Source organism: Pseudonaja textilis, chromosome 3 (genome assembly GCF_049901715.1).
Source record: "Pseudonaja textilis isolate UNSWEBS1 chromosome 3, rPseTex1.2, whole genome shotgun sequence".
Classification (NCBI taxonomy): Eukaryota; Metazoa; Chordata; class Lepidosauria; order Squamata; family Elapidae; genus Pseudonaja; species Pseudonaja textilis.
Window position 1 is genome coordinate 1,861,360 of NC_141992.1, and position 15,215 is coordinate 1,876,574.

General features: G+C 46.8%; 1 protein-coding gene across 1 annotated transcript in view; it reads right to left on the minus strand.

Moving 5' to 3' along the window:
- Positions 1 to 3,411: 3,411 nt before the first annotated feature.
- LOC113450966 (BPI fold-containing family B member 4-like) overlaps positions 3,412 to 15,215 on the minus strand; it is a 29,941-nt gene continuing 18,137 nt past the window's right edge. The window contains exons 12-16 of the mRNA XM_087931980.1: positions 13,635 to 13,702; positions 10,645 to 10,687; positions 7,092 to 7,155; positions 5,083 to 5,159; positions 3,412 to 3,774 (exon numbers count right to left, since the gene is read on the minus strand). Of these exons, the coding sequence (XP_087788106.1) occupies positions 3,751 to 3,774; positions 5,083 to 5,159; positions 7,092 to 7,155; positions 10,645 to 10,687; positions 13,635 to 13,702 (276 nt within the window). The 3' untranslated portion in view covers positions 3,412 to 3,750. The remainder of the gene's footprint in view (positions 3,775 to 5,082; positions 5,160 to 7,091; positions 7,156 to 10,644; positions 10,688 to 13,634; positions 13,703 to 15,215) is intronic.

The following is a 15,215-nucleotide window of genomic DNA, read 5'->3' on the forward strand; positions in this document are numbered from 1 at the left end:
AAAGAAAGAAAGAAAGAAAGAAAGAAAGAAAGAAAGAAAGAAAGAAAGAAAGAAAGAAGAAGGAAGGAATAAAGGAAGAAAAGAGAAAAAAGAAAGAAAGAGAAAGAGAGAGAGAGAGAAAAGGAAGGAAGGAAGGAAGGAAGGAAGGAAGGAAGGAAGAAAGAAGGAAGGAAAGAAAGAAAGAAAGAAAGAAAGAAAGAAAGAAAGAAAGAACAAAGGAAGGAAGGAAGGAAGGAAGGAAGGAAGGAAGGAAGGAAGGAAGGAAGGAAGGAAAACTGGTACCAGCCACCCAGCTTATTGGAAATTAACCCATGGAACAGCTGGCCACCAGAAGTTGTGGGTACTTCATCACCACGGGTGGTTTTCAAGAAAAGGCTGGAGAGCCATTTGTCTCAAATGGTAGAGGGTCTCCTGCTTGAGCAGCGGGGTTGGACTAGAAGACCTTCAAGCCCCCCATTCCGATTGACCTCGCCTTCAACTCTGTGGCCTAGGAGAGAGTCAGCCCACAAGCTCTTGTTCCAGTGGACACGTTGCTCTGATGAGGCAACCCTCGGAGTCAGGTGCAAAAGCCTCTTGAGAAAACAAAGGTATGTGAGCAAATATTTGATCTCTCGAAGGACACCGAGGAAATTCAAGCCGAAGGAAAACCTCCCCCCCCCCGGTTCTCGGAAGCAGGAGAAAATGCAAAAAGGTCCAGAGGGTCCTCGTATGGCCCCGAAAATTCCATGTAAGCCCGCAAAAGGCACTGGGTGGGAAACGCTTGAATCTTTCCTTTGCTTGATTCGATGAAAGAGTTTCAGGAAAGACGTCAGAAATTGGCACCGGCACCGGGAAGGCTCTGTTCCTTCCACCTGGAAAGACGGAGCGGAACGGATGGGCAGCCCCTGCCCTGTTTCCTCCTCAATCTGTGCTTTTATGAAAAAGCTAATTTATGCAAATAGGGTACACAGGTCCTCTGGTTGCCATTCGAGTAGTCTGTAGAGATTCTCCCGCATCTGAAGAAATAGAGTAGAGTAGAGTAGAATAGGAATAGGAATAGGAATAGGAATAGAATAGAATAGAATAGAATAGAATAGAATAGAATAGAATAGAATAGAATAGAATAGAATAGAATAGAATAGAATTTGAGAATGGAGTGGAACAGAATAGAGTAGAGTAGAGTAGAGTAGAGTAGAGTAGAGTAGAGTAGAGTAGAGTAGAGTAGAATAGAATAGAACAGAAAATATGGAATAGAATAGAGAAAAATAGAATAGAATAGAATAGAATAGAATAGAATAGAATAGAATAGAATAGAATAGAATAGAAAATTTAGAATAGAATAGAGAAAGAATAGAATAGAATAGAAGTTGAGAATGGAACGGAATAGAGTAGAGTAGAGTAGAATAGAATAGAACAGAAAATATAGAATAGAATAGAGAAAAATAGAATAGAATAGAATAGAATAGAATAGAATAGAATAGAATAGAATAGAATAGAATAGAATAGAATAGAATAGAATAGAATAACCTTTATTGTCATTGCATTCCATGGATACAATGAAATTTGAAAGCTACTCCAGCACAGTGACCCAAACACCACATCACAATCACACTACGGAGTATTTAAAAATTAAAATAATAATGATAATGATGATGATATTATTATTATTATTATTATTATATTATATATAATAATAATAATAATAATAATAATAATAATATAGGGCTAAATCACAAATGCACTGTTTGATTCAAGACAATTACTGTCTTGGAAAAGAAACTTGTTTCTCAATCTATTAGTCCTCATTTTAAGATACCTATAATGCCTCCCTGTCTTTCCAGTGCTTCCCAGCCCTCTCTAAGCGGTTTACAGAGTCAACCTCTTGCCCCCAACAATCTGGGTCCTCAATTGACCCACCTCAGAAGGATGGAAGGCTGAGTCAACCTCGAGCTGGTCAGGATTGAACTCATGGCAGTGAGTTAGCCTGCAGTACAGGTAAACCTTAACTTACGACCACAATGGAGCCCATCATTCCTGGTGTTAAGTGAGACATTTGTCAAGTGATTCAGCCTTGAGCCAGTGAGAATTGAACTGCTGGCAGTCAGCAGAATTACCTTGCAATGCTGTATTCTAACCACTGAGAGGGAGGGAAGGAAGGACAGTCTAAGTCTAAACAGCACTTAGACTTACACACCACAGTGCTTTTCCAGCCCTCTCTAACCAGTTTACAGAGTCAGCCTCTTGCCCCCAACAATCTGGGTCCTCATTTCACCCACCTCGGAAGAGTGCAAGGCTGAGACGGCCTTGAGCCGGTGAGAATTGAACTGCTGACAGTCGGCAGAATTAGCCTGCAATACTGCTTTCTAACCACTGGGTGGGAGCGAGGAAGAAAGATAGCAATAGCCCTTATATACCACTTCACAGTGCTTTTATAGACCTCTCTAAGCGGTTTACAGAGTCAGCCTTCCCCACCACCCCTGCCGCCAACCATCTATGTTCTCATTTTACCGACCTTGGAAGGACAGAAGGCCGAGTCGACCTTGAGCCATCGAGAATCGAACTAGCCCGTCAGCAGAATTAGCCTGCAATCCTGCATTCTGACCCCTGCACCACCACGGCTCTTAAGTGAGTTTTGCCACGTCTTATTACCTTTCTCGTCCAATGAATCACCGCAGTTGTTAAAATTAGCAACACGGTTGTTCCAGTGGCGGAATTCAAATTGTTTTACCACCAGTTCGGTGGGTACGGCTTGGCGGATGTGCCAAGGTGGCAAAGGTGGACCTCATGCACACGTGCATGACCTTCTCCTGCGCTCCTGCACTTTTCCTGTGTCTTCAACAGCTGATGCGTGGCTGATGCATGCCACGCGATGCAGCTGAACTTCAAAAGCAGGAAATAAAGGTCATTAATGGGAGCCTGGGCAGGTGAGCCCAACAGCTGATCATTGGAGTGAACTGGTTTGCTCCCAGATAATCTTCAGAGTTGCCGGTTTGGGAAACCGGTCCGAACCGGTACAATACCACCGCTGGGTTATTCAGTGAAGCTGGCTTCCCCATTCAACTTTGATTGGTCGGAAAGTCCCAAAAGGGGAATCACATGACCACACCCCCTCCCCCACCCCACCCCATCTCTGGGAACACTGCAACCGTCCTAAATACAAGTCAGGCGCCAAGTGGCTGGAATTCGACCACGGGGATGCTGCAACGGTCGTAAGGGTGAGAAAAAAATCCCAGTCCTAAGTCGCTTTTTATTCGGTGCCGTTGTAACTTTGAATGGTCACTAAGTGATCTGTTCTAAGTTGGGGACTGCCTGTCGGGACTCGTTTTCTCCAACCCTCTTTCCAAACAGCCGATGATCTTTTGCAGTCTACAGACTCAAAGTGCAGTGAAATCAGAAGTTTTTATTAAAACGAGAAACGCAACGTTCTTGGCTCCGTGTGTGTGTGTGTGTGTTTGTGTGTGTGTGTGTGTGTGTGTGTGTGTGTGTTGGCGCAGGGAGGGCCAGGTTCACGCCCCACTTGGAAGCGACAAAGCTGTATCGAAGCCTGGTGAGGGCGGCTCAAAAGGCCACCATTGTCCCTTCTGCAGAACGACCCCTTTGTCTTCCCACGAACGAAGTTAGGTCTTGTGGGCGTTTCTTTTGTCCAGAAAGAAGGAGAAACTCAAAGCTGTGTGTGAGGAGGAAGGGAAAGGATGGATCCCGCTGCAAGAAACTTGCTTCGTCTTCTTCTTCTTCTTCTCCTCCATCGTTGTCCTTCACCGAGTTCTTCTCTTACGCAGACAACACCAGCAGATCCTGACCAAAACAAGACCCCATCTATGAATTCCCGTATTGTGGACCCTTCATCTTGCAAACTTTCATGGGGCAGGAATATCATCCAACTTTCAGCTAACCATGGGGACTCCTCCCACGAGTCCCCACATGGCCCGTTTAGATGTAGGTTGTTGACTAAAAAGATACTCCTTTGGTTTTTTTAGCTGCTAGAAAAAGGGACGGGGGGGGAACAGTGCATTCCTTAAATGCCTAGATAATCACCCCAGCAGCCCAAAGTTGTCGGAGCACAAGAAGGTTATTGGAGAGCATGATGGATGACTCTTGGAGATGGATGTGTCCCATTGGAGAAGTCACATCCAGGGGCTGGGGAGAAGACCAGGGTCAAGGGGGAAATGTATGGTGTAATTTAGTATAGGCTGCACCCTGCTAAATGCCAACATAGCCACTTCTAATAAATCATTTTTTTTTTCCTCTGAGATGTGGCTGGAGACTTTTGATTTGAATGGGGATGGATTCGGTGAAGCCCTGACATAGGTAAGTGCAGGGCCCATGCCGAGGCTTGGGGAGGGTGAAAAACAGCTTCCAGGGAGCCTCTGGAGCCTGGGGAGGCCACTTTCACCCTCCCGGAGGCTCAAACAAAATCTCCGGAGCCTTGGGAGGGCAAAAATTGCCTGTTTTAGTAGTTGCCATTAAAAAAAAATGGCGGGGGGGGGGAAGGAAGACAATCTAGAAGAGCCGTGCAGCAGTTTGAAAGCAAAAGTCCATTCCAACTCTTTATCTTTAAAAGATTGCAACTAAACTACCAGAGCTTTTGTCCAAGAATATATTGAATTGGAGAATGTGATTGATGACACCCAGCCTGTGAACAGGCTCAATTGGAGAATCTGATTTATGACACACCCAGCGGGGAGCAGGGGAGAAACAGGGTCCCAGGGGACTGGAAATGAGGTAGGCCAGAGTTGGCTTCATGCAGGGCAGGGCCAGGATGTCTCCTCTAATAAATCCTTGGAAGTTTTTTGAAGTTTGGCTCGAGAACCATGATTTCATTAGAGCCTTCTCTCTCCCCCCTTCCCTCTCTGTCTCTTTCTCCCTCCCACTCCCTCTCTGTCTCCCTCCTTCTCTTCCTCCTTCCCTCTCTCCCTCCCTCTCTCCTTTTCTCTCCCTCCCTCTGTCTCCCCTCCCTCCTCCCCTCTCTCCCTCCCTCCTTCCCCCTCCCCTCTCCCTGTCTCTCCCTCCTTCCTTCTCCCTCCCTCCCTCTCTCCCCCTCCCTCTCTCCCTCCCTCCCTCTCTCCTACATATACATTACTGATTTCCTTCTTTAGCACTTACTTCGATGACATCAACCGAGGCGTTGTTGAAATCGATGTTCAGCAGTTTTGGGAGGGGAACTCCTCCACCTAAGACGCCTGCAGTCAGAAACAAAACAGATCAGGTTTCTAAGCTCAAAGACAAAATTAGGGAGGTTTTGCTTCCTTCTCTTTTTACCCCCCCCCCCCCCCACGGTCTCTGCTGTGCCTCAAATAAAATGTGCATTTTGCAATATCGTGTGTGACAAACAAGCCAGGTTTACAAGTGGGCCCATGGGTGAGGCCTGGGGCAGTTCTCCCTAGCTACCAAGGAGACACAAAATCACAGGTGTTGTGGTCCTCTCCAAGGCCCATCAGTTTAAGGTCCTTGCCCCGAGGGGAGGCATCACAACTTTGCTACCTATTAAACGTGAATCATGATCTCTAGGATTGACTGTCTGGATTCTCTTCTTGTTTTCAATCAGCCCAAGGATTTATGCATCTTAGAAAGATGGCGACAACTTCAGCGTTAACGGCTGAAATTTATGTTTTCAGAAGAGAGGATTTTAAATCTTGCTCTTCTCCTCTTCCCAGGAAGCTTGGGAAAGCCACTAACACAACCTAAAGTCTTAAAAGGACCAGCTTGCATGTGGGAAACGGCCTTTCTGTTCACCCAAAGACATTTTGGTATGGATAACTTCACGGAGGGTCCATTTCATTAGGTTATTATTGGGGGTCCTTGGTGCTTCTCCAAGCTTAGTGGTTTTCTGGAAGATATTTCATGACCCAACTAGGTAACATCATCAGTGGTAGAAGAGAGGAGGGTTTGCGGAGAGGAGGAAGAGGAGAAGGAGGAGGAGAAGGAGGAGGAATTGATGGTGGTGGTGGTGGTGGAGGGGGAGGAGGACGATGACTCTAGGGTCCTTGATGCTCTCTAAACTTGGTGGTTTTCTTGAAGGCATTTCATGACCCAACTAGGGAACATCATCAGTGGTAGAAGGGAGTAGGGTTTGCTCTCTGTTTATATTCAAGTAGCTTGCTGTGTCAGTCTTGGTGGGAATGTTGTCTTCTTCTTGGTGGTGGTTCCTTGATTCGGTTTATTGTTTATTGTCCACTTGTTTGTCTGAGTTGTTTGGAGCATTGTTACTTCTTGATTGTTGGGGTAGTATTCATCTTGGAGTTAAACTTTGCTTATAGCCCAATCAAAGAACCACCAAGACTTCCAGCAACACTGATAAGGCAAGCCACTTGTACCTAAACAGAGAGCAAACCCCAAACTCTTCTAGCACTGAGGATGTTACCCAGTTGGGTCATGAAATGTCTGCAAGAAAACAGTCAAGTCAGAGAGCACCAAGGACCCCACAGTCCTTCTCCTCTCTCTCCTCCTGCTTTTCCTTCTCTTGCTCCTCCTTCTCCTCCACTCTTTGTGGCTTGGGGCTGGGTCACTTGAAGAACCATCTCCTCTCATTATTTCTTCTTCTTCTTCTTCTTCTTCTTCTTCTTCTTCTTCTTCTTCTTCTTCTTCTTCTTCTTCTTCTTCTTCTTCTTCTTCTTCTTCTTCTTCTTCTTCTTCTTCTTCTTCTTCTTCTTCTTCTTCTCCTCCTTCTCCTTCTCCTCTTCTTCTTCCTCCTCCTCCATTCCCTTCCCCTTCCCCTCCTTCCCCTCCTCCCCCTCCTTTTCCTTTTCCTTCTCCTTCTCCCCCTTCCCCTTGTTCAGTTTCCATCTATTATTCCTTGTTTGGCCTTTGAGTGCTTTGGAAAGTAGCTTGACCCCCTTCCTCCTCTCTGTGGCAGCCTTTCCAATATGGGGAGATGCTCTCCTGTCTCCCCTGGTTCTTCTCTTCGCTAGACTATTATCCGTCCATTGTCCACAAAGTATCCAGAACCCTGTTGGTCAACCTTCCGCAGGTGTTGACCTCTGCTCCCAGAATTACTCTAGCCAACCTTTGCCGTGGCAGAGAATCCTGGGAGTTGAAGTCCACACCTCTGGCAGTTGTCCAGGTGGAGAAATGCTGAGTTGAAGCCTCTCCAAGAAGCTCTGGAATTCTCTTACCATTCAGGGCAGGAAGGAAGGCCTCTTCAACGATCTTGCCCACCAATCCCTCCATCAGGGAGATCTGCATCCAAGGGAAAAACCTTTTAACGCCTTCAACTCATCCAAGGGGCAGGGTGGAGACAGTTTGAGGTTCCCCTGGATTTTACCATTCATGAGCCCACCTTCCCATCATTGAACTTAAATGCAGAAAGGATGCTTGCCTAGCAAACGTTCCTAGAATCCAAAATTTACTTTCATAGCTTCTAAGAAAGGATGTTTAAATAAGACCCTTGCTAAGTCACGCTTCATGCTTCCACGGCCGTGTTGGGTCTTTGAGGCATGATTTTAAGTCAGAGATGTCCAACCCTTGGTCGCTTTAAGAGTTGTGGACTTCGACTCCCAGAATTCCTCAGCCGGCTGGCAGGGGATTGTGGCCTGCAGACTTGGACAGTGAGGAGGTTGGGGAGGTACATGAGCCAGTCCTGGAGTCTGGGGAAGGCTCTGACGAGGGTTCTGCATCGGAAGCAGAGATGGGCCCAGGGCCGTCCAACAGTTATCAGCTGCCTTCGGAGTTGGAGATCAGTGGGGAAGAAGAACAGCTGGAGCCTGTTCCCAGTGTGCTCATGAACCGAGCTGCCAGATGAAGGGAACAGCTAAGGAACGAGGGCCGACTCGGGAGGACAGTAGATGGTGAATGGGCCCTTCCATAGGGAATAAAGAGGAGTGAAAGGGAAGTGGGGTTTGCAGGAGGCAATTAGTTCAATTCATGAGGGTGAAGATCTCTTCCTGACTCCTTGTCAAGTCATTGCTGCTATAGTGTGGCGTTTGGAAGCTATCGGCCTGGCAACTCTCCAAGCCTGATCAAGGTCTGTAGTTGTGAAATCTCTTGGAAGACTGTTGGCCGGGACTTTGCTGGAGTGGAATTCCCTTGAACCTAAATAAAAGGGGTTTTATCAGGACAAGGAGTCGGCTTCGTGATCTTGGGAACAAGCCCAGGTCAGAGCAGGGGAATTCTGGAAGTCAAAGTCCACAACTCTTAAAGCGGCCAAGATTGTACACCCCTGATTTTAAGTTAAGCCTTTAATATCCATAAGCATGATCTAACCCATAAGGCATGCCGTTAAACATGTTACGTGTGAACATGCAAGCATTCAGCAGGAGGCGCAAACATGTCAAAATTCCTGTTGTAAAGCAAGACGGTTGTTAAAGTGAGTTTTGTCCCGTTTTACAAGCTTTCTTGCCATAGTTGGTTCAATGAATCACTGGAGGTGTTGTTAATACTACAGTTCTTAAGCATCTAAACTAGGGGCCTTCAAACTTGACAGCTTTGAGACTTGTGGACTTCCAACTCCCAGAATTCTTCCTCCAGTCATGTTAACTCAGGAATTCTGGGAGTTGAAGTCCAAAAGTCTTAAAGTGGCCAAGTTTGGAGACCTCTGAGAGACAGCAACCAACCAACCAACCAACCAGCCACTGGCCATGCTATCTGGGGATGATGTTGACTAACTCATCGTGTTGGTGGAGGTTGAATTTGAGAGCAGGTGTGGATGTGATCCTTTGATCCAGGAGTCTTCAAACTTGAAACAGCTTTAAGACTTGTGGACTTCAACTCCCAGAATTCCTCCTCTAGTCATGTTAGCTCAGGAATTCTGAGAGTTGAAGCCTACAAGTCTTAAGCTTGCCAACTTTGAAGACCTTTGTGAGAGATGATAGATAGATAATACATAGATAGATAGATAGATAGATAGATAGATAGATAGATAGATAGATAGATAGATAGATTAGGTAGGTAGGTATGGAGAGAGAAGAGAGAGAGAGATGATAGATAGATAGATAGATAGATAGATAGATAGATAGATAGATAGATAGATAGATAGATAGATAGATAATAGATAGATAGATAGATAGATGATAGATAGATAGATAGATAGATAGATGATAGATAATAGATAGATGATAGATAGATAGATAGATAGATAGATAGATAGATAGATAGATAGATAGATAGATAGATAGATAGATAGATAGATAATAGATCAAGGGTCTTCAAACTTGACAGCTTTAAAATTTGTGGACTTCAACTCCCAGAATTCCTCCTCCAGCCATGTTAGTTCAGGAATTCTGGGAGTTGAAGTGCACAAGTCTTAAAGTTGCCTTAATCTAAAAGAAGTGAAATCACTGGACCAAAGTTTATTGAAACCGAGACGTTTCGTTACTCATCCAAGTAACTTCTTCGGTTGAAATCAAAATTTTAGTTAAGCGGAGAACCAGAAAGTCCTTGGAAGGTACTTCCTCTTAGCATAGCCACTGCAGGGGTTTCTCCCAGAATGTATTGCAGTACAGGTAGTCCATGACCCCCAACTGAGCCCAAAATTGTACATTGTTAAGTGAGAAACTGGTTAAGGGAGTTTTGCCCTATCTTATGACTTTTCTTGGCATGGTTGTTAAGTGAATCTGGCCTTCTCTGTGCTTCTCAGAAGGTCACAAAAGGGGATCATATGAGCCCAGGACCCTGCAACTGTCATAAATGTGAGTCAGCTGCACAAATATCTAAATTTTGATCAGTTGACCGGGGGGAGATGCTGCAGCGATCATGTGAAAAACGGTCATAAGTCATTTTTTTCCAGTGCTGTCATAACTTTGAGTGGCCACTAAATGAACCATGGTAAGTGGAATGAAGATTCCATCATCCAGGCCAAAAGCATCTATAAAGGTTAAATCATGGCAACTAGAAGAACCAAAGTCGATTAAACCGAGGCGTTTCATTACTCACCCAAGTAACTTTTTTGGTCAAAGTCAACACTTTAGTTAGGCAGAGAGTCAGAAAGTCTTTTCGGACATTTTTTTGGCCTGGGTGATGGATTGAGTCTTCCTTTACAAGTGGTTATTAAGCCAATCTAGTTTCCCTGCCTGAGTTTTTAACAATGATTAAACTGGCAACAGTTAATAAACTGGAAAGGGATGTGGAGACTCCGTGGCTAAGGCGCTGAGCTTGTCGAGCAGACAAGATCGGCAGTTTGGAGGTTCGAATCCCTAGCGCCGCGTCACAGAGCGAGCTCCCGTTCCTTGTCCCAATGGCTTCTGCCAACCTAGCAGTTCGAAAGCACATTTTAAAAAATGCAAGTAGAAAAATAGGGACCCCTTTGGTGGGAAGGGAACAGCGCTCCGTGCGCCTTCGAAGGCGTTTAGTCCTGCCGGCCACCATGACCACGGAGACGTCTCCGGACAGCGCTGGCTCTTCTTCAGCTTTGTAACGGAGATAAGCTGCGCCCCCCGAGAGCCGGAAACGACTAGCACAGGTGTGTGAGGGGAACCTTTACCTTAAACTGGCAATGGGGCAACGGAGCCTGTCGTGCCAGTGTGGGTTTTCTGCCAACTCAGCTGAGTCCTGACAAAAGAGGCCCAACGACCTGACCTCAAGAGCCAGCAGAGGGCAACTTCAGGCCAGGTCTCCAGAACTATCCGTCGAGTCATCAAGGAGGGAGGTTGAGTGGACTTCTCGCAACCTACTTCTCCCCGAAAGAGGCACTGCCTTTCCCACACCCAACAAAGAGCAAGGGTTTATTCTTACGTCAAATTTCCCAACGTTGGAGGAAGCCAGCTTAACCTGGGACCTGCGGGAACAAAAGGAAAGACGGATGAGGAGACGGGGAACCTTTGAAATGGCTGGACTGGGAGGGACGGAGGGAGCATAGAAAGGAATTTTAGTGGAAGGAAGGAAGGAGGGAAGGAGGGAGGGAAGAAAGAATGAAAAAAGGGAGGGAGGGAGGAAGGAAAGAAGGGAGGAAAGAAGGAAGGAAGGGAGGGAGGGAGGGAGGAATGAAGGGAGGAAAGAAGGGAGGCAAGGGAAAGAAGGAAGGGAGGAAGGAAGGAGGGAGGGAATGAAGGAAGAAGGGAGGATGATAGAGAGGAAAAGACACGAAATGACAGAAGGAAGGAGGGAGGGAGGAAGAAAAGAATGAGGAAAGGAAGGGAGAGAGGGAGGAAGGAGGAAGAGAGGAAGGGAGGAGGCAGGGAGGAAGGAAGGAAGAAAGGAAAGAGGGGGGAAGAGGAAAGGAGGAAGGAAGAAGGGAGGGAGGGAAAGAAGGAAGGGAGGAAGGGAGGAAGAAGGGAGGATGGTAGAGAGGAAATGACACAAAATGACAGAAGAGAGGGAGGAGGGAGGGAGGAAGGAAAAGAGAGGGAGGAAGGAAGGAAGGAAGGAAGGAAAGAAGGGAGGGAAGAGGGAGGGAGGGAGGCAGGAAAGAAGGCAGGGAGAAAGGAAGGAGGCAGGGAGGAAGGAAGGAAGAAAGGAAAGAAGGGAGGAAGAAGGAAGAGAGGGAAAGCGAAGGGAGGGAGGAAGGAGGAAGGAAGGAGGGAGGGAAGGAAGGAAGAAGGGAGGATGATAGAGAGGAAATGACACGAAATGACAGAAGGAAGGTGGGAGGAAGGAAAGAATGAGGAAAAGAAGGGAGGGAGGGAGGAGGAAGGGAGGAAGGGAGGAGGCAGGGAGGAAGGAAGGAAGGAAAAAAGGAGGGAGGGAGGAAGGAAAGAAGGAAGAAGGGGATGAAAGAAGGAAAGAAGGGAGGAAGGAAGAAGAAAGGGAGGAAGGGACAAAGGAAGGGAGGGAGGAAAGAAGGATGGAAAGAAGGAAGGAAGGAGGAAGGAAGGAAGGGACGGAAGGAAGGAATACAATGGAGGGAAGGAGGGAAGAAAGTCAGGTGGAGAGAGAAAGAGAGAGGGAAGGAAGCCGAGAAGGAAGGTAGGGAGAAATTAAGAGGCCTGCATGTGCAATTATATATTACTAAAATGTTACTCTATGTGTGTCGTCTTTAACTGGACAAAATGGCGTCTTTGAGGGCAGCCATTTTTAAACCAAAGTATCCCGATGGGCCAACTCACAAAGAGGCACACAAAATCCGGGCCTCAGGACTCTCTTTGGGACTGAAAAAAAACGGGCAGATTTCATGAAACGTTTCATGACCCAAAGACGGTGTCCCCCCACCCCCCAGCAGTGGATGACATCCTACAAAATGCCACCAGAAACGTTTCTCGCGGCCCACACCGGATCTTTGAGTTCCACACGGGCTCCTTTCCTGGAAGACCCCTCCCCCAATACAGGCAGTCCTCAACTCACGACCACAGCTGAGCCCCAAATTGTGGGCCTGGGACCACGACTGAGGCCGTAAAAGCAAGACAGGGGTTAAGTTGAGGCTTTGGAGCCTGTTTTTTAGGGCATGTCCTGCCACCGTTGTTAAGTGAATCACTGCAGTTGTTCCCTTAGTCAGATGGCCGTTCAGTGAATCAGGCTTCCCCATGGACTTGGCTTGCCTGAGGGTCGCAAGAGAGGATCATGTGACCGTCCCCCCCGGGATGCTGCGGCCGTCATAAATGCGAGTCAGTTGCCAAGCATCCGAATTTTGATCACATAACCAAGGGGGGGATGCTGCCAGCAGTCGTAAGTGTGAAAAAGGGTCGTAAGTCACTTTTTTTCAGTGCCGTTGTAACTTTGTACGGTCACTAAATGAACTCTTGTAAGTCAAGGCCGGCCTGAATCTCTCTGCATTCTTAAGAACTTTTATATACCAGAATAGAACAACAGAGTTGGAAGGGACCTTCAAGGTCTTCTAGTCCAACCCCACTGCTTGAGCAGGAGGCGCTATACCAGTGATGGCGAACCTTTTTGTTGTGGTGTGCCGAAAGCCCACCCACAATGCAATGCACCCTGCCCCCCCCCACGCATGCGCACACAACACTCCTGCCCCTTTTACCTGCACGGTGCAACTGCGCGCCTCCCGGCTGATTTTTGGCCCATTTGAGGCTGTTTTCACCCTCCTGGAGGCTCGAGGGAAGCCTCTGCAGCCTCGGGAGGCCGAAAAAATGGGGCAGTTCCACCGGAAATACCGGAAGTGCCCATTTTCAGCCTCTGGAGGGCTGAAATGGGCCCATTTTTTGGCCCCCAAAGGCTTCAAGGCTTTGCTTGAGCCCCCGGGAGGGCAAAAACGGCCTCAAACGGGCCAAAAATCACCTGGGAGTTGCGTGCACACACATGCCATAGGTTCACCATCAAGTTCTCCTGCTTCTTAAAAACCTCCAGTGATGAAGCACCCATAACTTCTGGTGGCAAGCAGTTCCACTGGTTAATTGTCCTCCCTGTTAAGAAGTTTCTCCTTAAAATATGAATGTTTTTAATTTTCCTTCTTTCTTTTTCTTTCTTTTTCCTTTCTTTTCAATCTTTTCTTTTCTTTCTTTTCTTCCTTTTTTTTTCTTTCATTTATTTGTATATGTATTGTTGGCTGTTTTTAACTGTTAAAACTAATAAATTGTTTTATTAAAAAAAAAAAGGAAGTTTCTTCTTAAGTCCCCAGTTGCTTCTCTCCAACCTAGTAATGGGGAAGGAGAGAAGCTGGACCCCCTCCCCCAAGGTAATCCTGGGAGGGGCCCCTACTTTATAAAAAAAAGCAGAATTTCGCGGTTAAAACAGCCGCCCGAGAAAAATCCAATGAAAACCACTATACGTTGTTTTGGTGTTTTGTTTTTTAAAGGCATAGAAAATGGGAAATCATAAACGTCTTGACTTACTTGTCTAGCTGAGTGCTGATTTTGAGCTTGTTGTCTTCGACAGAAAATTTGGCCAGCAAAGAAGCATCCTAGGAGGACAAAAAATGGACCCATCCTGACAATATTGCAAAGGTATTCTTCGAGGGGCACCTCCAAAGAAGACAGTGCCAGGAACCCCCTAAAACAGTCCCGAAAATAAAAACAACCTTTTCCCTTAGCAGAGGAAAGACCCGGGAAGCAAAAGCTCCGGAGAGAATTGGAAGTCTGGGCAGACTGCCAAAAAGCTATTTGTAGAAATAACCAAAGCAGAGGTTCTGACCCAAACCTTGTTCCAAGGAAAACAACACCAGACAGAGGTAACAGCAAAACCTTTTAATGATTCTGTATGAATTCCGTTCCTTCCTGGTTAAAAGGCTGTTTCAAACTCATTGTCTCTGGTAAGAAGGAGCCTTGCCAAGGTGGTGCAAGGGTGCCAAGTACACGAGATAAAGTTACCAAGAAATATTTCAAACACAAAGGGTCTCCAAACGCAAACTAAGAAAGGCCGAATGTCCACCAGGCTTGAGTGCAAAAACGTCTTTGCTTCCTGCAAAGAACTCAGGTTTCTCAGCTGGCTTTTATCCCTTAAGGGAGAGGCCATTACCTTGCAGCCTTACTCCTGAGTTGCCCATGCTGCTGCAGCTGCTCTTCCTTTCGAGCAGCCCTGCATGCACACACACTGAGCACAGGCTCCTCGGGGGCCTCTTCCTCACTGCTGCCAGCCCCCACAATCTCTGAAGGCAGCACTCCACTCCCTGATGGTCCTGGCCCTGTCACTGCATCACACACAGGCCCCTCATCCAAGTCCTCACTCTCTGAGACCTCAGCTGTCTGCACCTGCTGCCGGTGAACCACAACAGCAGACCGGGAAAATACTCAAAACCCAAGCTAAAAATAACTCACCTAGGCAAAATCACAATTCCCTCTTTCCTGCCCCCTGACAGGATTAACCCCCAGGATAGGAACTAGTCCAGACTCCTGGATTAACCCACTAAGGCAGGAAGACAAGATTGAGGGCAACCGCTTCAACCAAAGGCACACCTCAAAACCAGGGATGGCCTGCTACCGGTTCACACTGGTTCAGGCGAACCGGTTGTTAATTTTATGGCCAGTTTGGCAAACTGACAAATCCCACTCCGGATGTAATCATTCCCCAAGTAGGTCTGTTGTAATTTTGAGTGGTTACTAAGTGAACCTGTTCCGAGCAAGGCTTCCTGAGACCATAATTAAGCCCACGCTTAGTCCAAAGAACTCTTATTTTATTTCAACGCTGGGAATTATGTGCATTCCCAGCCGATAATGAGTCCCAAACAGTCCCTCGAGATAAGCACCCACCTTTCTCTCCTTTGAATGGCTGCCAACAACAAAAGTGCCAAATTAACTGTAAAAAACCAACCGAAGTACAAAGTCCACACAGAGCTTCAAGGCTTAATCCAAACAGAGAGAACGTTGCTTCCTGCAAAGGCTTCTCCACCTTTGCCTGTCTTTTATCCCTTAGGGGAGGGGAAATCACCTCCCAGCCTTACTTCCGAATCGCCCCTTTTGTCTCAGCTGCTCTCAGCC